The 24,879-nt window shown below is 38.0% G+C and overlaps 2 protein-coding genes across 2 annotated transcripts in view; both read right to left on the bottom strand.

Moving 5' to 3' along the window:
- epas1b (endothelial PAS domain protein 1b) overlaps positions 1-1,929 on the bottom strand; it is a 53,684-nt gene extending 51,755 nt beyond the window's left edge. The window contains exon 1 of the mRNA XM_018660772.2: positions 1,416-1,929. Within this exon, the coding sequence (XP_018516288.1) occupies positions 1,416-1,453 (38 nt within the window). The 5' untranslated portion in view covers positions 1,454-1,929. The remainder of the gene's footprint in view (positions 1-1,415) is intronic.
- Positions 1,930-4,336: 2,407 nt separating this feature from the next.
- LOC108872883 (protein kinase C epsilon type-like) overlaps positions 4,337-24,879 on the bottom strand; it is a 73,214-nt gene continuing 52,671 nt past the window's right edge. The window contains 5 exon segments of the mRNA XM_018660784.2: positions 4,337-8,609; positions 8,934-8,969; positions 8,971-9,081; positions 12,113-12,301; positions 13,166-13,304. Coding sequence (XP_018516300.1) covers positions 8,463-8,609; positions 8,934-8,969; positions 8,971-9,081; positions 12,113-12,301; positions 13,166-13,304 — 622 coding nt within the window. The 3' untranslated portion in view covers positions 4,337-8,462.

Raw genomic sequence — 24,879 nt, 5'->3', positions numbered from 1 at the left:
ATGGAGAAGTGATTTAAAAGGGGAAACACACATCAAGTATGCACATATATGTAAATCAGCTGTGGGGAGCTCAGGTATGACATAAACATCAGGGCCTTGTTAGAGCTGATATTTCACATTAATATTCCCAGGTGAACGCTGCTGAATACAGTATTTGACAAGCTGGTAACAGGAGACAACATTATCTAGGGCATCAGCTGACTAAGCAGAGGAAAAAAAAACCTCAGGGCTGCATGAATGTTGCCAATTAAGCCACCAAATATCTAGCAGCAGTTTTTGAGATCTGGAACAAGTCCAAGTGGTGATTAGACGGCTGTAATCTCTACTACAGGAAAGCAGAGTTACAGCTACGACAGGATACCTGCAGTTCTAGAAAATTCTCTGAGTAGGCAACCTGATATCTTTTGTAATGAGTGATTGGTGATTGTCCCATATAGACTCCCGACTTCACTTAAAAGGAGGTGAGAGGTCAGGAACTTAGACTTAGACTGGAAAAATATATGTATTTCATGTTATGACCTGCTCAAACCTCAATGTAAAAGTCTTAATTATTAATAACATTGATTTTTTTTTTTTTTTGAATTATTAGCATCTATAAGGTGTAACACTTTTGTGCTACTTGAGTATTTTAACTGTATGTTCAGCATCCTCTCTGCAGAAACAAAATGTACTCTGTGGTTCTGTGAACGCATTCAGGAAACTAAAACTTTATGTTGAGAAGCCACAGCTTCCACAAAAAAGATCAGTTATTTTTTTGCCACTCAGCCACTGCTGAGCTACTCCTATAATCTGCAAAAGTTAATGTAAGTTGTTTAAAATCAAGTATAATAGATCAATGATGGTTTCTAATTCCTCCACCTGTTAGGATTTTAGTGTAATTTAACCTTGGAGCTTGTTTAGGTGGATTATTCATAGGTGTTCACTAATAGGAACTAGTCTTACAGGCATTTAAAGTTGTATTGAGTTAAATTGAATTAAATTTGGTTAAACGCGGTGACAACCTGAGTCAAATATAGTTAAACCCAGGGAAAACCTGTATCAAACAAAACCTTACTGACTAAAACAAATCAACCACTTACCTTACACGAGTCTACTCACAACCACAGTGCCACTAATGCATTAAAAACACATTAACACTGTCACAAAGCTTTCTCAATAAACCCCGTATGAAGCCATCGGCTGTGACTGTGATTTTTAACAACCGCTATCAGAGCAGAAATCCAGGCCAAGTCACATGCAGCGCTGGCAGCAACAGGTCTCCCTCTGTGTGACAGTAGCGAACTGTCAGGCGGTTTCTACACTAAGCAAACAGGCGCTCTATCATTTACAGGCTGCGGATTAATAAACTCATAACCAACGGGAAATTAAAACCAGAGAAAGACAGAAAAAGAAGATGAATTTATCAAATGCCTTACCTCTTCTTCTCCTTATCGGCCGTCATGTTTTCTCTCATGCACAATCAACGTTGTAATTCCCCCGACAGACTAAGTTAAGTCCAACTTTAGAGTCAAAACAAGTTCTTTGAAAAAGAAAAAACCAAGTGTATTACATCGAAGTGCGCAGGTCAGAGGGAGCCCTCTGACAGATCATGTCATTAAACCTGGGAACAGTTAAGTTAGTCCATGCAGTGACCGTCCAGGCTGGAGCGGAGTAGGTGGGGGGTGGTGGTATCGGGGCCGTACAGTCTCAGAACACTGCCGAGGATCGTACAGCCTCTCACCCGCAGAGAGGAGACACTCTACACAGGCTGCTGCTGGACGCTGGACACGCCGCTGCTGTTGCTGTCGCTGCCGCTGACAGAAGCCACCCGCAGGTAACGCTTGTCAAAACTTTTCCTCACTTGCTGCTCTGAAAAACTCCCCAAACGCTGCTCGGTCTCTGACCTGGAGCTCAGCTGGCACCGTGACAACCGCTGTCCCCAGTCCCCGGGAGCTGATTGGTCGGAAACGCCGCCGGGAGCCCCCGCCCTGAGCAGCCCCGCCCTCCCCGGTGAGGTCCAGCGCTCCTACCTGTTAGTGTCTGATCTGCAACAGGTGGGAGCTGTAGAGGAAATCAGCGTGGAGGCCGCTGGGAAAATGATAAATTGCTTTACAGCGCTTTTGAGAATCTCATAAAGATGATGTCTTTTTCTCACTCATATATATCCTGCAGCCATGCTTTGAAAATATCACACTCTTTTATGGTATTAATGGAGTAGTTCAACATTTTACTTTCACGGAGGCAACCTACAGTAACTTTTATTACCCATTAAAGCAACATTATGTAGCTATTTTAGCTTAAAATAACAACTTGATGCTACACTAACTTGTAACAGGGAGAGTGGTACCTCTGTCATTCACACTATGGGCCCTGAGCACGTGCTCTTGTCCTACATAAAATAGGCCCGGTCGGGTACGAAGTGCGTAGCTGAGGCCGGAATCAGGCCCAGCAAGTTTCAAGAGTAATGCCGAATTATAGATAAGCTAAAAAGATTTGGATGTCATTAAAAATCATTGTTCATCTCTGATATCCAGTGAAGAAACGTTGAAAGTATTAAGAACTATAAATGGAATTTGGTGTGTTTTTTTTTTTTTTTTTTTTTTTTTTTTTTTTTTTTTTTTTACAGCGATAGAACTTCCGGCTCCGGAAGCTGGGGATCATGAGGAATATACAGTAACTAGCCTGTTGATAAGCTCTGGCCAAGTGAATGATAGTCTTTGTTTTCTGAACATATAAACCACTTAACTTGTAGCTGCAGAGGCAAGACTATATTTTGTTGCTTTAACCCACCAGCTTTCTTTTAAACAAATCAGTCCAAAATCCATAGACAACATCCCCATATTTTACAGGCTAAGACAACAATAATGACATTTTTACTTTTGAAAAATGACAAACAATGAATTGATTACCTAAACAGATAGAAATTCATCCTGGATGGACTTATCAATTGACTAATCACTACAGCTCTATTTGTTTTTGTTGTTTAGATGAGTTCACTGTTGCTACCCTCCTTTCTTTACAGTGAATATATGTAGCTGGAGCTACCAGCAACAGCGAGTGGATCGTCCAGCAAGACAATGCGCATCAGGAGACAGGTGCTTTACAAAGCCAGGTGAGGCAGAGGAAAACCTTACTGCAGAGTGGACAGACTTATAGATGGCTGGAGACTCATGATAATCTAGAAGTGTCTGTGAATGAGAGGGATCACACCAACGTAGCTTCAATAAATGAATTCATGGTGCAGATTAAAGTTTCTCTTTTACCTCACTGTATCCAGACTGTTTGCCCGAGCCCTCTGCAACTGCACACAGAGGCATTCTCTGTTCATAGTATATCTCAGCTCATAATACTCTGCTGATTATTATGAAACAGTGAGGTGGAAATACCCTCCTGTCTCTCTGCTGCTTGTAAACTAAGTTTCTGTTTTCTTTTTCTAAAGTTCAACTTTAGCACTTAACTAGATTTACATTTTAATTAAAACTGTGCCAACGTGCATTGTGTGCAGGAAGTTGTGGAGCAGAGCAACAGTTGTATTTAAATATTTGGTGCTAAAGCTGAACTTTAGCACTTAAGACTACCATGACCTGGATGACTTAGAACCTTCACAGACCTATTTTCTTTTTATTTCAGAACAAAAAGGAAAGGCAAACTTTAGAGGAGTTTATGACAGACTAGATTTGAGCAAATTACATCTTTATTGTGAGTAAAACATACAGGAGTTCTTATTAAACTTTTACTGTTCTGATTTTTTTTAAAAGTATTTTTTGGGGCTTTTTTTTGCCTTTATTAAGAGGACAGTGAGAGATAGTCAAACTGAGTCAAATTGAGTTGAACCAGGGTCCACCTGCTCAGGCCACTAGGGCCCACATGGTACACACCCTAACCATTTGGCTATGGCTGTTCAGATTTACTGGCTTTGTCTGCTGAGCACATAAACTAGATTTACATTTTAATTAAAACTGTGCCAACTTGCATTGTGTGCAGGAACTTGTGGAGCAGAGCAACAGTTGTATTTAAATATTCAGGCTCACCTGACTGACCTGGGATATCGGAGAGGGTAAAACCAAAAGAAGGCTAAAGCAACACTGCATGCGTCATAACTACTGTTAATTTTCTCAAGCATTCAGTTTCCTACCAACAATCTGTTTAAGAGCAGGTCTCACCACATTTTTCAGAAACTAAGAGACAGATAACAGCTTCTGGCATTTAACTTTGTCCTCTCATGGCAACTTTTCAAATGTTTTCGATGGAAAAGATTAGTGAAGTGGCTAATTAACATACACAGAACTCCCATGTGCAGCGCTGCAAGCAAAGACATAAAAACTGAAACATAAATGAAATGCTAAAGGAGTGGAAGTTTCTTCATCATGATATTTAATCCATTTCAAAAATTAAAATACACCTTCACATCCTTTTAAAATACAGTACATTTGGCACGCAGCGCAAAAGAAAAAAAAAACATAATATAAACACGTGAAAGGCATGGAAATAATTCATAAAGGAACAAAACCACAGTTCAGATGACAAAATGTACATACAAAGCTTCACAAATACAGGGACTGCAAAAAAAAAAAAGAAAAGAAAAGAAAAACACAATGTACATACAGTAACATTCTGCATATGACCCAAGGATAATAAATGTTTGATACTGTCAGTAAAATCATAATACTGTCTCCATTGTTTGAAATCAAGCACATGCCATTGTGTGTTGGATTTAACTCCGACCCCATCCATTCATCGGCGGTGTGAAAAACAATAAAAATGAGCTTCCTACATGGAGTATATTTTCTTTTTCCTCTGTAACAAACATTAAACTAAAGGGATTGTCAGTGGGAAATTTGGAAATAGCATTTGGCATTTAGCACAGGGGACTTCTGGGAGAGAACATCCTTTTTGGGTCGTAGTTTGTTTGACATTTTTAAATTAAGACTAAACAAAGATGTAACGGGAGACATATCAGGAGAGAAGAGAAGAGAGGAGATGGACATCATAAACTTGCACTAGCATTCATGTATTGATGTGTGTGTACTTAGTGATGAAGTGCTACTGTGTCGAATCCATCTACTCCCACTAATGCTGCTACAACGTGTATTTTTACTGCTACATGTACAGCACTGCCTGTTTGTACACTTTTGGTTGTGTGGCAGGTTACATGGTAACTCATTAGGCTCCCGACTGACTGAGCTGAGATGAGTAACTCATTAGAAATATTCTCTGGAAGTGTTTGTTTGTTGACGCTCCTGCCTGTCACGTACATGCTGATATTGTTTGAAAAAAAAAAAAAAATCAACCAAATTTACATTCATATATAGTTGTTTAGCACCAGAGAAGCAGTTTGTGCCATTGTGTTTTTTTTTTCTTGAACATATCACTCATAATATTCAGCCTGTAGAGCTGTGTAACTGGTTACTCCTGCACTCTTTGCGTGACAGCCACTCTATGTTTGTTTCCGGGCAAGCAACTAAAACCCCTGTCCGTCACGGCCAATTAAGAACGGTTTCTGATGCCAACGGCTTGTACGATATGAGATGTAAACATCAATGATCCTGAGCTTAGCACGCTCAGGATTAGATTTACATATTGTACAACCTGTCTGAATTGGTATTGCAGTGGTTCAAAACACACTCAGTCTTTAGACTTTAAGCCTTACTCTGGAGGGCTCAAAGTTCTGAAGATGCTGCTGATATGGCAAAATTATCATAATTTGTTTTCATGTCCTGATGCTCTATTTTTCTTTTTCTCTTTATTCTCTCTCTGAGAATATTTTTTTTTCTCATGTTTGGTAAAACTTTATTTTATGGGTCAGTAAGTTCCTGATAATTTCCTAGGGAGAAAGAACAATGTAATCTGGTCCTAATTATAGTGAGAAAAAGTTTTGTTTTTTTTTCCCGTAAAAGAACAGCTCCATTAAAACCGAGAACATGTTGGCTCATTATTCATTGATTATTGCACATCAGGTTACAGTTAGAATTAACTGAAAGCGAACCAGCTGAAGAGTTTTTTTTTGTTTTTTTTTTGGGCCTATAATCAGTACTACATTATAAGTATTCTGAATATCTAGGGAAAGTATTAAGAAATTACTTGGGATTAATATATGTAGCTGTTACCATCCATTTAATGACCTTTTTTAAAATAAGTTGGCTTATTAGTCAAATACTTCACTTCACTTCTCTCTTTGTCTGTTATAACTAATATAACAATAAAGAATTAAGGTCAATTCAGGCACAGAAAAGAATACATAACCACAGGCTTTTCTTTTTTCACCTGTTCTATTTGCACCTGCTCTTCACATTCGATGTTCATATTCAAGACTGGTGCACTTGTGCACTGCAAAATGTGTCTTAGAAATGTCACTACTTAATGCATCTCACTCTAAATGTACTTGTCAACATCGTGTTTGTCCAAAAAGTTCTCACTAATGCGTGACATTGCATATGATTGTATCTTAGAGGAACTTAGGAAACATTTCTGACTGACTGAAATGTTAGCTGTGCGTGCGTGTGTGTGTGTGTGTGTGTGTGAGAGCGAGAGATAATTCTCACTTCTATGTGCCTAAAATCAAACATCCTGTTGTCTACTTTGTACCTGAAAATGTTTGTGGATGAGGCAAGAAGAAAAAAGAAGAAGAGGAAGGAGAGGAGAGGATAGAAATGGAGAAAATAACTAAATAAACAACAATAAACAAACAAAAAAATAAAACTCTTGAAGAGTATTGCACATGGATTTGTCTTGAAGATGTTACGATTCTCCTCAGTTCACTATAAGTCATAAACCTGATCCTGAAACATGGAGCAGCACCTCACAAATTTCCTCTGAGGCCTTTTTGGGTTTTTTTTTTAACCTTATTTTACCTCCATGTTGAGGTTGTACGGGAAGGTGGGGGAGGGTTTGAAGTTTCCAATGGGGTGAGTCTTGTTGCATCAACATGAAATCTAAAGATTTCTAACATGTCGGCAAGAGTGAGACAATCCAGTAAAAAACAAGACAATGACAAAAAAAAAATAAAAGACTTTAAATAAAAAGTAAAACACGATGACAACGACAAAGAGGTCTCTCCACGTATGTACACGCACACCGCAGAGCAAATACATTCAGTTATCACGCATTCAGTCACACGTGCTAACAAATTTGGGGGTTGGTTTGTCATGTTAACTGTAGGTCCAGGTACACCGTTACTGTACACACACAAACACACAGACACAAAGCATTTCAAGGATCAAGTAATCATGATAGGATTTAAGGAGTTGACCTAGAAAGATTTCGCTCCAGAAGGTGCAGCGAGAGTTTCAGTAACAAGCTCTTGAACTAAATTATTTATTTTTAAAGGGCTCCCTTGACATTTTAGGTTTCAGCTCATTATTTGGCTTCATTGGACCAGTGCCACGATGTCAAGTATCAAGTTGTATGAAAAACAGCTTGTTAACACTGTAAGCATACCTCACTGAAACAATGGACACTCCCAGTGGTGAGCAACTGTAGGGTTGTTAGCTGGCGGCTAATGGTACCATTTCATTTTACGATGAAGAATGGGAACATTGATGTCCTAACAAGCTAAAATAACAGAAGAAAAAACAGCGCAACCTTCTCTGTACAATAAGAAAAGAACTGCTGAGATAAAACTAAAGTAAAATTCAAAAGGCCAAAGTGTCGCTTTTGAGGTGCATCTTCTTAAGTTAACATTGAATTTGCCAGTTTTTACTTAAATTTCAAATAAAGCACAGACAAAAATTGAGACTAAAATTCTAATTTCATCATGATTTCGTCAGAAAAAAAAAGGATTTCTGGCGTCTCCTTTTGACATCTCTTTTCATAATGAGTAAAGTACTTTTCAAGACCTTTTTTTCTTTAAATACAATCATTAATTCAATGTTTGTTTTTTTTCCATTCACATACATGTTTAGGGAAGAAAAAAAAAATTTAAACACAGGTAGACACACGATACAGCACACAGTGTACAGAAATGACAGTCTTACTCTTTCTAGAGGTATGTAACTATGCATGCATGCACTCTTGTACACACATTACCTTTCTCTCACACGCATGTACGCTAACAGCCTGTGATCTTGCCCCGTAACTGCTTCAAAACACCCCTCTGAAAACACAGCGTTTGGTTTTGTTTGCCACGTTGCTTGCATCAGAAATACATCCAGACCGACTAAAGGAGCATTGGGGCATTTCTTGCAGTACATGAACTGCACTTACATGCAGTTTGAGCATATAGTTTGATGGGATATGCACAAACGGACAAACAACAAGAGCACAGAAACCCTAATGAGAGATACAAGTGGTCTAGTATAATTCCTGGAGAGGTCAGAATCTGGAAAAGTTCTCATTCCAGAGGCCACGTTTCTTTAAATACTGTGTCTTCGCTTGAATTTTTTTTTTTTTTTTTTTTTTTTTTTTAGGTGCTGTGTGGTGGTGGTGGTGTGTACGTAATGTATGTAGTTAACCGTGTGTGTATGTGTGTCAGAGTGTGTGTGATTCTAGGCCACAGTCTCATCTCCAAAGTAGGAGAATCCTTTGAACTCATCTTGGTTGATCTGCTTGATGATGCTGTCCTCCACCGGTGTCAGGACGGGCTCTTCACGTGTAAAGTCCTGGTCAAAGTTATTCACGTCCCTTTTGGTTTTCTGGAAGACAAAGAACAAGATACAGAGTTTGCTAAGTCTTAGATAAGTAAGATCAAATGTTTAATAATTAATTTAGTGAGAGCATTTTGCAACAAAAAAATCTACAAATGTTAATGATAGGAATATTTTTTTAGTGGAACTTTTTAGTGGAGAAAATATGATAAGGATAGGAAAATCTTCTCTCCACACTTGAACTGAACAGTAATAATGTTTACATTTTAGTCTCTCTCCTTGCAAACAGAATCCATTTTTCACAGTGGCACAGTTACTTAGTGTGTGTGTGTGTGTGTGTGTGTGTGTGTGTGTGGATGTGTGTGAACTCACAATGCGTGGCTTGAATGGTGGTCTGATCTTCCTCTGCTTCCAGCAGCGTCCAGTCGATCTCTCTGAAGAATGGATGGAGCTTAATGGCCTCCTCCAAACCCTGAGCCACCACGCAACCCAGGCGCTTGTTAGGACTCTTAGTCATAAACTGAGAAAAAAAAAGAAAAAAAAATGAAAGAGATGAAGAGGCAGAGAAAGAAAAGAGGAGAGAAAGAAGAATTGATTTGTTGTCCTTGTGTGAATTGCCTGTTTAAATAATAAAAATTATATTCACTTTTATAAGCAACATAATAGCTGAGATTTAAATGATGTGATAACACACGTGGAGGCCAGATCTAAACAACAATTATGTTTTGGTTTTTCAAGATGGCTTTGTGAAAGGAAAAAAAAAAAAAAAAAAGATAACATCTGATGACGTTAATATCAGTTTTAATTTGTTGATTCTAAATCTAGTAACATCTAAGTTCAGGTAAAAAGCAATGTTTTTGTATGTGTCCTCTGCAGAGGCTGTCATGTTTTTCTGTTTGTTCTACCGGTTTACAACAGCAGACAGGAAATTTCAGTCACTAAGAAACCAAAAATACATCAGATGACAAGCGTCCACAGGCTGCATCAAAGAGGAATTAAAAAAAAAAAAAATTAATTAATTAAATCCACTTTCAATTCCAGAGTAGTCCAGGACAAAACACACCAGTGTTACCTGATGCATACTGGCTGTATCTTGTGTGAAGGATGCACCACTGCTCTACTGTATTTCCCAACGTCAGTGTGTGGCAACAAATGAGGCGCATCCCAGCTGCTGTCTGTGTGATGCTTTCGATGTGTGCTACAGGCTTTAATTGATGCACTTCAAACGGTGCAATGAGGCAGGTGTGTGTTGCTCTTATTCCTCACTAAATGACACAAATTCAGGTACAGACGAGTCAAGAGCTGGTGTTAATGTAATACCAATAATGTTTCATCAAAGTCAACTCCTTTTGAATCTCTTCTCTAATGAATTTAGGCTTTCAACATTTCTAGCAACTAAAATAAAGGTAGAAAGGTCGTTCCCTAAGGCTCTCCTACCAACCCATACAGGTTCTGACTAAGCTTCAGGATAGGGTCTGGTTCAGGTTTTGGGTATATTTTTGATGCAATTTCTCTCTGAGTGTAGCTAATGTCCTCATCCCTGAAATCATTTGTTGCAAAAAGATATGCAATGCACATGAGCTAACAGTCATTAATGGATGAAATACGGCAAATATATAACCAGTCTGGCTCAGGTCTCAAATTTGGGTAGTGAGGCTGGTTCCTAAATATGCAGGTATAGACCTAATTTCAGTCTCAGTTTTTGGCCCATGTAGAACTCTACAGACACTAGCTTGCAAGAAGAATAGTAGTCAGACAACAGCCTAAAGTGATGTATTAAACAGTGGCGTTTGTCATTTCAAAAGTGAAAGCAACAGTCGGCAAAAAAAAAAAAATTAAAAAAAATAAAACGCTACAAAAAAGGTTTGTGTTTTAACACTGTAATTTGCTAATAATCAAGGAAAGAAAGGATTTAAGAATTCAGTGCTTATTATAGTGTTTATCTTATCACAAAGTTGTTAAATGATGTAAAAAATTAATAAATAAAAATTCTGGGTGACAGAAAGATTTTCATAAATACCCAAACTAGTTCTCGCTATATGGAAACAATGAAGCCATTATGAAATACCTCCTTCACTTGTAATTTCTCAAGGATTTTCTCAAATACTTAAAAACTGGATGAGTGGTGAACAAGCTGCTCAGCCTATCAGACTGAGCTGAGAGAGTTTATCATATGACTTGATGTCCTTCAGCTGGATGTCGTGTCCAATCAGAGCCCAGAATCCTGGTCAAGTGACTGGTCGGAGTCCAAGACTTTGTCCAACATAAACACACACACTTTCCCACAAGGCTTTGCAGTCAAAGCGTACCAACAGCCAAGGTAAACGCAGGGCTTGTGATGGAAAAACTGAACGAAAAAATAAACAAATGGACAAGTGGCATTACACACAGAGATACACACAATAACACACATAAGAGAGAAAAAAAAGCCATGCAATCAAACACAGAGGGATTTATCCAATGTTCTTCCAGTGGAAGAACAGGAAACACAGATGTGACACTGAGAAAAAAGCTGCATCCTCTCTCACATGTGATAGTGAGAGAGAGACAAACACAAAACTAAGAGAGAAAAACAGAGAAATAAAAGGACTGATAGAGAAATGGAAAGACATGAACAGGACCTCCATTAGTCATTCATGAATCGTTATTTTGACTCTGTAACAGCCAATTAGTCATTTAGGGCTGGATATCATTTGAATTCTCCGTAATGTGCAATAACAGAACTCCAGTGCTTCTACAGATTACTGCTTTTTTGAGAGCACAAGAAAAAGCAAAGAAAAATGATGGGAAAACAACACAATTGAGACTGCATGTGCTAAAACTAGGAAAACTAAGCTCCATGATCTAGATGACTGAGAATCTTCACATAATGTGTGGGATAGTGAAAAGTATGATGTACTGTAGATGTAATAAAAAATGAATTTGGCAGGATCCAATGGTGTGGGTATATATTAAGAGTTAGTTTTTCAGAGTTTGGATATGGAAAGCATCCATTAGCTGTACCATTTATCCTTTCAAGGTTGTGAGGGAGCCAATCCCAGCTGACATTGTGTGAGAGGCGAATGTCACAAAGACAAACAACTATTCACACCCACAATCACACCCATGGGCAATTTAGAGTTGCCTGTTAACCTAACCTGCATGTGTCTGGAGACCAGAGCACCTGGAAGAAGCATGGGAGAGCATGCAAACTCCACTGCACCACTGTGCCGACCTGCTGTAGTTGTAGTAGTAAGACCAGTTTGCAGGTCTGACATGTGCAAATTGTGAAATTTTGTCTTGGGGGAGTATCATGTTCAGATGCACTCTTAAATTAAAACTGGGTGGACTAAGAAGCATTCATATTACCAGATTTTCTGACTGACACTTCCTATAATCAGACAAAACCTGCTAAGTGAAAGCCTTAAGAGCAATATGAGCTGTCTAAATTAATAAATAACAGTGGCATTTCTGAGGTAGCATCTCTGAGATGACATTTACAGTACATGCTTATTTTTTGCCGAGACAAAGCAAAAACAGCAAAACATCACAGAGACATCTTGCTAACTGACCGCTTTGAGAATGGACACAGCCTCTTTGCTAAGCCAGACAGGGTAGAGGACATCATCATGGAGGATTGACTCAAACAGGTCGTCTTCATTATCTGCTTCAAAAGGTGGCTGGCCTGCCATCATCTCATACATCAGCACTCCCAGAGCCCACCAGTCCACTGATGGGCCATAATCGAGCTCTTGAAGGATCTAAACACATACAAAATAAAGAAAGATAGAAAAAAGCAAGTTTGAAGAAATTATTTTAAGTCTCATATTGCAATCCTGAGATGGAGAGGTATAAAGTTTGACTGGCTGCTGCTAAACTTATGACTGAGACATACATAAAAATGAGGATAGTAATGACTTGAGGCAGTACTCCATGAGGGAACTTGATTTGAGCATGCTGACTGAATAAAGGAATGTATTGTCATATAGGTATGTTATGTCGTACAAATTCTCTGTGAAATCCAAAACCTCCCACAAACAGGCTAAAATTTGCAGCCATCACTGAAGCATTTAAATAAAACATACAGCAGAATACCATCTGCAAACAGTCAAAAATTAACATTTTACTCATGAACAATGTGTGTGTATCCTGTGTATATGTGGGTGACCCTCCCATTAACACATGCAGGCTCAAACACTAGATGTGCGACAGGCTGCTATGAACTGTGAATGAAATCTACAAATAAAGTCTCAAAGCAGTGCAACATGGAGAAGGCGGGAAAAATTCCGCTTAATGCAGATTTCCACTGATGCACGGCAGTGCAATCTGGAGATAACCAATCACACATGTTTTGGTGAAGAATGTGTGAAGAATGTAATTCAGCAATTTCCCCATATGATACCTCTTTAACAACTATAAGAACTTGAAAACCATGCATAGAAATACACATATGTACACATAAATGATGTTCTTTCTTGTGTGCCAGCATAGTGGAAATGGTAGAAAATAGCTTAGTATTAACACACCCACAAGCTTCATGCTTGTGAGAGGCATAAGGGAGACTGCTATTTTAAGTCTGTGTGTGTGAAAAAGCTCTTAAAATTCTGTTTGTGTTTCGGGGTCACCTCAGGTGCGATGTAATCTGGTGTTCCACAGAAGGTGGTAGTGGTGACTCCGTTGAGGATTCCCTCCTTGCACATCCCGAAGTCTGCCAGCTTACAGTGACCCTCTGCATCCAACAATATGTTGTCCAACTTTAAGTCTCTGCAGAGTGGGAAGGTTGTACAGGTAAATAATGATACATTTTCATTATTGGAAAACAGCACACAAATACAGACATACATACAAACACAAAAAAAAAGCTTTTTAGTAATTACACTGACTTTTTAAGCTAGTTATTCATTTTTAATGTTTCAGTTTAATCTAAAGGCATCTCTGTACTCTCGTGTGATGAATGCTTCTCATACAAGACCACATATTTGAGAGAAAGAAAGAATTTACAACAATCATTATTCACAAGGTTCACAGCCCCACAGGGTTTCTGTCATTGAAAACAAATTGGGCCTCACATTTATCTGTACTGAAGGAGAAGGGGCATACAACAGGAGGAGGGAAAGGAGAACACACCTCAGTAAAGAGAGAAAGTTGAGGCTTGAATGAGAGAAAAAGATGGAGGGGAGAGAGACAGCGAGAGAGAGAGAGTCTGAAGAGATAAGAGCAGCAGTGTTGAGAGATGACAGGGTTGGTCATGAATGCAGCCGCTCTGGGCTTGATGGTTGATCGCTACAAAAATGTCAACAACTTCTTGATGCAGCCACTGCAGCCATTCAGCCCGAGGTGTTTTCAAAAATACAGCCGCCCTGACAAGCCAGGGAGGAGATGGAGCGTGTGTGTGTGTGTGTGTGTGTGTGTTTCTCAAGTCAAGATCTTATGCAACTGTTCTGTTTTTGTAATCCCCAAAAATAAAAAGGCAGCTTAACAATCTTGTTTGAGAGCTGCTGTGATTTGTCGTTGAAAAGCTTGTTCTTTTCTGTTCCATCATGCCTTGCTCTGACAAGTTCTTGACTGCACTATAGAAAGTTGTGAGAAAAATGGACAGAAAAAGGGGCTGCTGATTATGCACAACCATTATTACCACATAGTTCTGTGAATTCGTATCACCCACAACCAAGTGAATTTTTTCCTCAAAGTTGAACTTACAGTAAATATAACTTTAAAACTTGATCTTGAGCTTTAACTAAACTTGAACATCTTTGCTTTGCAAATTATATTTTTGAAAATACATAAATTGCACCTGAATTTTTCAGTCACTGGCACTACTAACACATTTTAACCAGTTTTTTAAAATGAAAGATATACTTGAATAATTTACTGTCTTCTGTTTATGTGTGTGTTTTGTAATTGATCAACTACGTATAATCATTACAATATATATTGTCACGTTCTGCAATTTGTAGCAGCTATCGCAGGGATCTGGTTCTCGTGCAAAGTTAAACCATGACTGGCATGCTTAAGTGCTTAAAGTCACAAGGTAAAATAACATGACATGTCAGATGCAATGGAGCTTGACAGTTGGCTCTCAACCAAGTTTTTACTTAATAGTTCAAGTATGGGTCAGGCTTAGGTAACAAAAAATAATGACACATATCAAGTTTTATATCTGAGTTTTAGTGGGCACAAATCACTAAATCTTCAATGTAAAAGGCTGAACTTCACTTGAGAGAAGAAGTGTGAAATGAATAAAGGTAGAGAGGCTGATGATTAATGTTTTGAGTATACTTGACAGGTCGGCCTAGAGTTAAGTGTTTTCATTGATTGATTCAAACCAACACTGCATATTCTCCTTCCAAGAAATCCATTTCCAGTCTTTTTACCTCAGCTATGTTTGGTGACACATTTGCTTTTATTCTTCTGAACTCAGCATGAAAACCAAAACTTTCATCGCTCTTTGCCGCCCTGAAAACAACCACAGTCTTGTACTGTTGAGCAGCTGGGGACTGTGCCTTGCTAAAAGGCACATTGATGGCCTCATGTTTGAGGAAGGAAAGAGCTGTACTTGTTCTGTATTTCCCCAGACGAAAAATTAAACTGGCGACCCCCTGGCCGCCTGTTTGCATATTTCACCTCCAGGCGACTCCCAGCACATTAAATCTGAATTGCACGCCTGCAGCAAGGCAGAAAAATAACACAGATTTAATGCATTTGTGATTTAATTTAAATGGCCACTGACATTAATCTTTGTATTACACATCACCTTGCTGCAGGAAAATTCAATATTAAGTGGCTGCAGGTGTTCAGCACCACTAATGGAATGATATTTATTTATGTGAAAACATTTGTTGTGGTTTTGTGGGATGAGAAGTGGGTGTCAACAAGAGCAAATAATCTAGGTTGCATAATAGGAAAAGGGCAAAAATTACATGATCTTTCTTTTATTCTGTTACATCCTTTATTGACTTATTGCAGAAAAACTGAATAAGTTTTTCCTCTGTTTTTTTGCTTTATTGCCATTACTTTATGCTTTTAGTCTTTGTCTTATTTATTGATATGTATTGATTATTTGTTGTTTTAGTGTTATGAATGTTAATGAATACACAGCAGGCTTAAATTGGAGTTTAAAAGGTTTCTGTGCTCTCAACCAACAACAATTTTGCCTGGTTTATTAAGATGAATGACCAGTAAAGTCTACGATTATATTAGTTTTTTCATTTCCAAGCACGACTCTCTTCGTACATAAAAACAACACAAATTTTAGATTAAAAAATATTTCCTATTTCATTAATTCATGATACGCCTTGCTCATTTTGTTCTGATGTTGTTTTGGTCAAGCTTAAGATTTAGTCTGAAGAATACGGTTGTCAGTCATTAAGAATATAAGTCAAAATCAAAAGAAAACAACTAACTTATGTCATAAACATTTAGGATCAAAAGCACAAACACTTATTCAGCTTTTTACAAAAGCCAATGTAAAATACATAAAGATGTGAGCCTGATCATTTAATTATCTTCAACTTTTAAACCTACAATCATCAAAAAGTTTTGATACGCGTAAGTAACATTCCACACATGAACATAAATTCAGAACTATCAGCATCTGTAAGTTCCGTTCAAATCTAAAAGTCCACTGTTTAAAAGCCATTTAGTAGATGTTTTAATTTAAGGGTTAGCTCTGTGAATAATTGACAGCCCTATAGAGGGTCTCTCTCACCGCTCACCTAAAGCATGTTTGCATACGAGTTCCAGGCTTCTGGAGCAGTGAACTGGGAAAAAAAAAAGGTTTAGCCTGTTACAACCCTGACTGACCCCAATGATAGAACCTAAACAGTATTTGATACTCACATTGTGGTAAACGTATGCTTTAAGCAATTTAAAAGTCATTTAAATAAAAGGGGAAACTGGAGATTAAGGGGAAGGAAAAGTGGTTTGTTGACTCCAATAGCACCTCTTCTCCTTAACAAGGAGAACTTCAGTCATGTGAGGACAGCACAACTACAAACATGACAGATGAAAAACCAACATAAATGTCAGGATATTATCACATCAGTCGGTCGGGGGTACATAAACATCATGACAAACATCATCTGCTGACCTGTTCATGTCATTTTACCTGAAAATACAGACTTGTTCACGTGGTTGACAGGGAGAAATAAATAAAACATGGTCAATTTCATCTGCTAGACAGATCAAACAGCACTTTGTAATGTTAGAAATGCTGAACATTGAGTCTTTCTACTTGACAGATGCTTGTGGGATCGAATTTTGTTGGAATTGTTTGATTCAGGCGGCAGTTGATTTGACTCAGCTGCTATTTAAAATCACGGTCTCTGTCTTCCTGCATTCAGGGAAACCACCTGAATATGTTATTTTAGAGAAACTTTAATATCATTCAAGAAATCCTGTCAATAAACAGGAGCTGCTCTATCAGCACTGCCAGGACACACACACACATACACATACACATAAGGCAATCAGGCTCCAATTGAGAGCATTTCCTGTGTTTCATGTTAATCTTGAGTGATTTTTCCATTACGTCCTCACCAGCAACCCCTGTGCACTGTGACAGCTAACCTCTCTCTTTCTCTCTCTCTCTCTCTCTCTCTCACACACACACACACACACACACACACACACACACACATAGACATGAGCACATTCTCTCTCCATCCTTCCTTCCATCCCCTCTTCTGTGTGACTACATATTCCATCTGGTTTAACATACAAACATACACAAACTGTTGCCACTGGTATATTTATATATATCTTATATCTATATGGAATCATGGGGGTGGAATCAACTAGAAATGACCCGTGAAACCTCACGGGTGTCTTTTAGGATCTCCAACTTTTTTTATTTTTTTATTTTTAAAAAGGAACCTCTACTACAATTCCTTAAAAAACATTTTGATTTTAAAGATTGGGTCTTTTATTTTCATTTTCCATCAAATATGATAGTTCATACAACTTAACAGGTGAGATGTGAACACGCAACAACATCGGTACAACAGAAAACATAAGCTGCTGACAAACCTTTAAAATAAAACCCTGTTGATGAAACAACTGAATTCATTTAGACTTAAACATCTTCTATATATACAATATTTATTTCAGGTTATATCATTCAGCTCTCAAAACTTTTTCTCTTAGTATTTACACATGTAACACCAATGATAGAATGCTTATCTTTTGGTGCATTTAGCAAAAACAGTACATTTCCATACCTTACTCTACAAAACCCTCTTCCATCGTTTCCAAGTCATTATTTCATTTTGTCTTGAGGTTTGATACCAAAGTAACAGCTACTGTGTTGTAAACTGTGTGTTGATGTTCTACTTAGGTCTTGTGTACACACTGTTGTGTGTACAGTATGGATGTGTTTATGCAGACACATATCTGGCCTCCGACCAGTCTGAACCTGCTCTGTCAACAGCATCACATCCAAACATCACCTTATATTTGCTCTCACAGACTTCAGCAGCAACATTTAAAAGAGGGGAAAGAGAAGGAAGTGTGCTACTGCCTAAAAATGGTTTTCCTTTTCTTTTAGGGAAAGGAAGTTTGTAATGATGGGAGCATAGACGAGGGGCTGATGGGAGAAAAGATGAGAATCAGAGGAGTGATGGAGGAGGGAGGGGCTGTGAGGAGAGGGAGGGGGAGAGGAGGGAGGAGAGGAAGAGGTGGGTTGTGGGGGGGGATAGGGACATAATGTTCCCAAAACACTTGTTGTTCATCTTTTTCTGATCAACAAAGTGGGTCAGGGACGAGAGAGACACGAGAGAGAGAGAGAAAGAGACAGAAAGGGAGAGAGAGAGAGAGAGTGTGAGAGAATCAGGTAGCTCAGTCAGCTCATCCAACATGAATTAACATGCAATGTGTGTGTATGTGTGTGTGCTGTCCCTCAAAACAGTACAACTGAGAAAACAATGTTGAAAGACTGAACCATTAATCATAATGTTTGTGAACATCAGCTGCAGTCAGTCTGTGTTTTTAACTTCAGAATGGAAATAAATTCTTTCTGGAGCCAAAGACATTGCAATACCTTTAAATAAAGAACTCCAGTTGTGCAATTCAACATTTAAGTAAAATGTTTTGACTGGAAAATGACTATCCACAACTTCAGAACTCTGAAAATCTTCTAAATAAAGTTAAGTCAATTAGTTAATAATTGCAAATTCTAAATAAATAACTTACATATATTATAGAAATGATAATGTTTCTGATGATAAAGATTGTGGCATAAAGAGATGCAGTCCCATTGTTTTAGTATACATGCCAGTGATGCGTTATCTCATGTAAGAATAAAACAACAACAGCAATGCATTGTCCAGAACTCAATGGCAAAAATCTTTCAGTTGTTACTATCCATATGTATGACCAACATGTTCTAAATTATAATCATACCAAAATCTCAGTCATAAGATAAGATGATCCTTTATTAGTCCCGCAGCAGGGAAAGTTGGTAATATTTTAGCAAATGACTATTGATTTTAACATACTGAGTATATGCGTAGATGGACAGTCTTGCAGGAGGGAATTGGATTAAAAATTTTACTTTTTTTTTTTTTTTAAGTTCAGGTAAGGTCACCTGTGGTCCAGAAACTGATATATCTGTGTAAATTCAGTGACTGACAATGTGCAAGATGTTTTTGAAAGAAGAACGGTGAACAAGATGTGTGTGGATATTTGTTTCATATTGAGCATGCTTTTTTTTTCCTGCCATGAAATCTTGTTTTCATTAATAATATTGTATTTGTCATGACTCCAGACACCAGCCTCTCGTAGGCTACTGTAGTAAGTGAGGTATTTCTGCTAATACGACACTTTTCACAGCCTTTCATCACTTATGAGTGTTTGATACTGAGAGACAGACTCTGGGTGGAGTATCACTTCAAAACTTGGTTATGCAGCCAAAACCAATAAAAAACAAATACCAAACAATAAAGCTGAGAGCTTTTGGCTTTAACGTTGATGACTGATTTGGACTAAATTGTGCCAACCCAACAGAAGCACATACACACCTTCACACCGTTGAAATTTTATGACTGTAACCCCACTCTTCATTAATAAAACCATTGTAACAGAATCTGTGTGAAACAATGAGTCCTGGACCAGCAGGCACCAGCAGGACTGGACATTTGTTTCTCTGGAATCATGTAGTCAAAACAGCTACATAACAAGAAAGAATTATGAAGAGAAAAAATGTGGATTTATATTTGACATCCTCTGTTTGCAACCTGAGTGGCTAATATCTCAGCACTCAGCAGGTGCTAAGTGAGATTCTTCTCGGTTTTATTCTTTGAGTTGATCCAGTGCCACATTATTGTCCTGTTCTTGTTTTTTTCTCGCATCTTGCTCATAAACAGAAGTAATACTAGATTACAGTCTAACTAGCTCCTCTGTCTTTCAATTGATAAGTGAACTAATCAACCAACCTTTTTAATCCTTGAATTTTTGGCACCAATTTCAGCTTACTTGCTTCAGTTATAGTTTTTCACCTTAGAAATCTCTGTTTTGTCTGTGTTCCTCTCATTGGTTTGAGGTGAGTGGGGTGGTTTTTTCCCCGTCATCAATCAAAATCCAAATGCAGCAGAAGTAGCTTTGTACATTTTTTTCCTAATTTTATAATTTAAGGTTTCCAGATTCTGGATAATGTTATGAATGTAAAATATTTCAAGCATTTGAGGCACTTGCCATATTTACAAAAAGCAGTTGCGAAATACATGGGTTTAGTTTCTTTCCAGCTGGATCATGGAGGATAAACACTTCTCCTGAAGACATGGCATTCAGTTTGACAGTCCTTGATTAGTGTTGGGTAAGTTGTTATTGTTCCTTTGAGTCTGAAGATGTTGGTTATATTCCATGCCGTCTGAAGGACAAAACAGAGGAAACATACCTGGCAAAATTCAGATAAAACCAAATGAGACTTTATTAAGCCCTCTGGGGAAAATAAGTTGTTGTAGCAACAAAATAACAGGATTCACATTAAGTATGTTTAAAGCTGTTTCACCTGTCTGGCAACTGTTATTAACCATTATTGTTCATTATTTGTTCATTTGATGAGTTCCCATTAATATTTACTGAGCATTTTTTTTTTTTTTTTTTTTCATTTTTTTAGTCGTTTGATCAGTGAGGGCTTTGAGTTTGTACTTTGGCAGGAAAGTGGAGCACCCAAAGAAATCCCAACAAAAACATCCTTGTTACATTTAAGGAAATAAACCCAAAGCACAGAAAGAACAAAAGATGGAATTACAGGAGCATGAGTAAAATAATAATACACAGCGTAGACGCTCCACTGACCTTCAGTTCCTAACTGCATGACAAACACTACTTCCCTGCCTGTTTCCTCATTCTGGTGACTGCCTATCTGTGTTTTTGCCTGTGCGTGATGATTTCAAGGCATCATCTTGTATAGTCATGACTTTAAAGGGCAAGTACATGGACAATGCCTGCAGTAAACGTACACCTACACACAAATTAACTGTGCTGGGATAAACTGCAACCAAAACAACCAGATCTCATGTCAATGCAGTATTTGTTATTGTGATATCTAATATATGATTTCAACACACGCTGGTTTTTCCTTTGGTTGAACAAACCATTGTTCTGATGTTGCTGATGTTTTGCAGCAACAAAGACACCATCCAACAAAAGTGGTAGTCTTTTGGTCTATAAATAATTCTATAAACAGCTGCTTTCATTGTAAGAAAACATAAAATGGAGCCAGTGTTTAGTGGCAACAATAGAACCAGTTAATTAAAGGCTCATATCTCCAGGAGACTCTAACATATACCGTGAATACCTGGCTATTTGTTAACATCTGCAGGATTTGAGTTTTGGGTCACAAAAACTGGTTCGTTGATTTTGGTAAGCAAAGCTCAGTAAAGCATTAGCTTAAGACAGTTGTCACTTTAAGTAGGATGTAAAAAAAGCTAATGGACAGTTTTCACTTTCAGTCGGACATCAGGACAAACCTGTCAAACCTGAATGAACCAGTCAGTGATGTCAGTCAGTGTTTGCTTTGCTTTAATGCTGACTTACATCATGTAAAATGTAAAGTTTCCCCTGAACTATCCATCAAAGATCAAAGTCAGTTACAAAGTAGTCAAAAATAAAACAGATCTAAGGAAAAATAGCTATGTATTTGTGTTAATTCTGTAGTCTTAGTGTCTGCAGTGTTCAGGTTGTGGAGTTCATAACATAAAGATATGAGCTCTCTTTGATTTATGAGGGTGCTTATGCTTCAGCTTTTCTTTAATTTTGATCATAACCAAGGGCGTGATGTTTTTTTCAGACAAGAAGTTAAAGGTGTTCTGTTACTTGTTTTCTGTCTTTGAGAAGAACAGTGCAGAACAGAGTTTTAGAGCTTGAGAGTAGGGCTATAAGTTAGGACATCTTCAAAGAATGGGAACGGTTTTGAAATGCAAGAACGTTTTAGAGAGTACAGACATGTTTAGAAAGTGAGGACATATTAAGAAATTCAAGGACCTTAACTAAGTGTAGACAATCCTGGAAAGTGAGGTCATTTTTTGATGATGAGGACATTTTCTTAAAAAACTGCACAATTGACAAAGTGAGGGCATCTTTAAAAAGTATTATGATTTTAGAAAGTGGACACTTTTAAAGTGAGGATATTTTCATAAAGTGAGGACATTTTGAGAAATTAGGACATTTCTGTAGGTAGATTACATTTTGTCTTTTAAAAAAAGAGGACAGTTTTGTGAAGGCCATTTTGAGAAACTGAGGAAGCATTTAAAAAGTGAGCCAGGTGAGGGGATATTTTTAGAATCTCTGGACATTTTAGAGAGTGAAAACATTTCTGAAAAGGAAGAACATTTCTTTAGAAAGGGCGGACATTTTTACAAAGTTAGGATATTTTTGTCAAGGGCATGTTGGGAAACTTTTTTTTTTTGAATTTCAAAACATCTCTATAAAGAGAGAACATTTTTATATAATTAAGAATTTTTGAAAAACTGAGTTGTTTTTGTCTTGTCCTTACTTCTACAAAGGACTGTTTGAGGGTTATGACTCTAGTTAAGGTTTGGTGTTTGACCAACCAGTCCTCCAGCCTGAATGACTATATAGGACCCTCAGATACGATCCACAGGAGAGTACCAGCAGCAGGCGTACTGGACCTTCGTCAACCTCAACACATGGTTAAGGTTGTGGAACATTCACAGTCTGGTTAAGTTTATCATGAAGATGAGAGGATAAAACAACTGTCAGTGCACAGGAAACACAATACCATAAACAAAATCACATACACACACACAACTTCAATTGTCCTCACTCTCCTAACACGGCACAGATGTTACAGCATGAACACAAAGACACACACATACATACACACACACACACACACACACACACACACATACACACACAGGTTGCATGGCGAGAGAATCCAAACATAGAGTCAAACTTCAGATTCATGAAGAGAAAACACCGGGACGAAGAACTCACTTTTCATCCATCACAGTTATTTCTACCAGTCTATCACAATGGTGTTATGATTCGAACCGTGTGTTGCTTTTGTGGGACGCGTTGTGTGTTTGCTAGTGGTTGACAATGATATTATGACTGAGGGGTCCACACAGACAGATAATAGCACCTGACTGTGAGGTAATCGTGACCTGCAGATGAACACAGAGCACTTCCTTGATCAACAAGTTTGAGTTTCATAACTAGAGAAAATATTTAATATGAAAAGAATATTCAGCCACTCTTTTTCATTGTGGATTTGAGGCAACAACGACAGCTATACAACCTGACCCCTCTAAGATCAGTTAGTTAGTTAGGCATGTTCACAAGTCATGTAAGTTTTGGTTTTAGGCCTGATCTGTATCTATCTGTATTTTATTGTAGTTATTTATTCAATTTAAAATAAAGGTGGTGACTTTTCACATCTGACCTGTTTGGTTTGATTAGAAGGTGCCCTGGTGTGTTTGCCTGGTTCGTAAAGTTTTCTTGGGCTGGTGATGATGAACTTCTGATGTAGACCGAAAACAACCAGACAGAGACCATTAGAAAAGAGGATCTTCATCTGGAGTTTGAGATTGTGGCATGCATTCAAAAAAATTAATTATCAATAAATCAATCCACTGTTTATGAACTGTTCAGGAAATGCTCTAATTATCAAACTGTATAAGCAATGTATATATTTATGTAAATCACTTGGTAACCATGGTAACACACATGTGCAGCAGCACATGAGAGAGCAGGGATCTTACATTGATCAATCAGTTGGTCAAAATCAGTTAAAACTGCTTTCTGAGGCTGTACTTAAACACAGCAGAGCTAAATGCTAACACAAGCATGCTGGTAATGAGTACAGCAAATATACTGTTTACCATGATCACCATTTTAGTTCAGTGTGTTAGCAAAGCTAACATTTTCTAATTGGCACTAAATTCAAAGCATGGTTAAGTCTGATGGGAATGTCATTAGCTTACTGGATGAAAATTTATGTTAATCCATCCTGCAGGGGATGAGAATATGTGTACGAAAATTTCATGACAATCCATTTGAGACATTTCACTCAAAACCATAAATGTGAACCTCATTGTGGGGCTTAAGGAAAAGTCAGTTGGAGTCATACTTTAGGGACTGTCTTGTCTGTGTCAACATTGCAAATACATGCAAATTTTATAAATATCTTTCCAATATTTTCTTACATATTTCAGTTTAGAAAAAAACTGCCATCGTTAGCTAAAAATCTGTTGTTGGGAGTGTGACAGAAAATGATGAAGAACTCTTCAAAGTTATGAAATAGAAATAGTTAACAGCAGTCTATAAAGTTATGTAGTTCTTTTTTGTTGTTTTGTTTTTGTTGTTTTGGCTTAATCATATGGTTTCCTCTCACCCTGAAGGTTTGGCTGAAATGACACTGGTGATTCAGTGACACTGTGTGCAGAGAATGCCAAACTAATACCACTAATACAACTATAACAAGACTATGCTTTCCAATCTAGGAGCCCAAATACGCAGAGGTCAGCAATGATAGTTTCTCTCTTTCGATTTCACACCAACACCTGAGCATCTGCACAGATCATCTGCCAGTTCTGGTCAGAGAGTTTATGACATGATGATTCAACAGCCAACAGAGGCATCAGAGCCATCAAACCAACTGAAAGGCGCTCAGTCAAGCTTGGGGCCCAGCAGCCTAGCAACAAAAATCACAAATCACACGGTCGCTTATTCTGTGTCGCCTGCTAACACACCCCTGACAGGATGAACCACAGCACACACATGAAAACACACACATTAGCACCACTTCAAGTGTCAGGAAAGGAGAGGGGGTGAGCACTGCTGGACAAGAACAAGGAGGGTTCTTATTCCAGTACAG

Source organism: Lates calcarifer, linkage group LG16_LG22 (assembly GCF_001640805.2).
Source record: "Lates calcarifer isolate ASB-BC8 linkage group LG16_LG22, TLL_Latcal_v3, whole genome shotgun sequence".
NCBI lineage: Eukaryota > Metazoa > Chordata > Actinopteri > Centropomidae > Lates > Lates calcarifer.
This window is presented reverse-complemented; position numbering and strand designations above follow the sequence as displayed.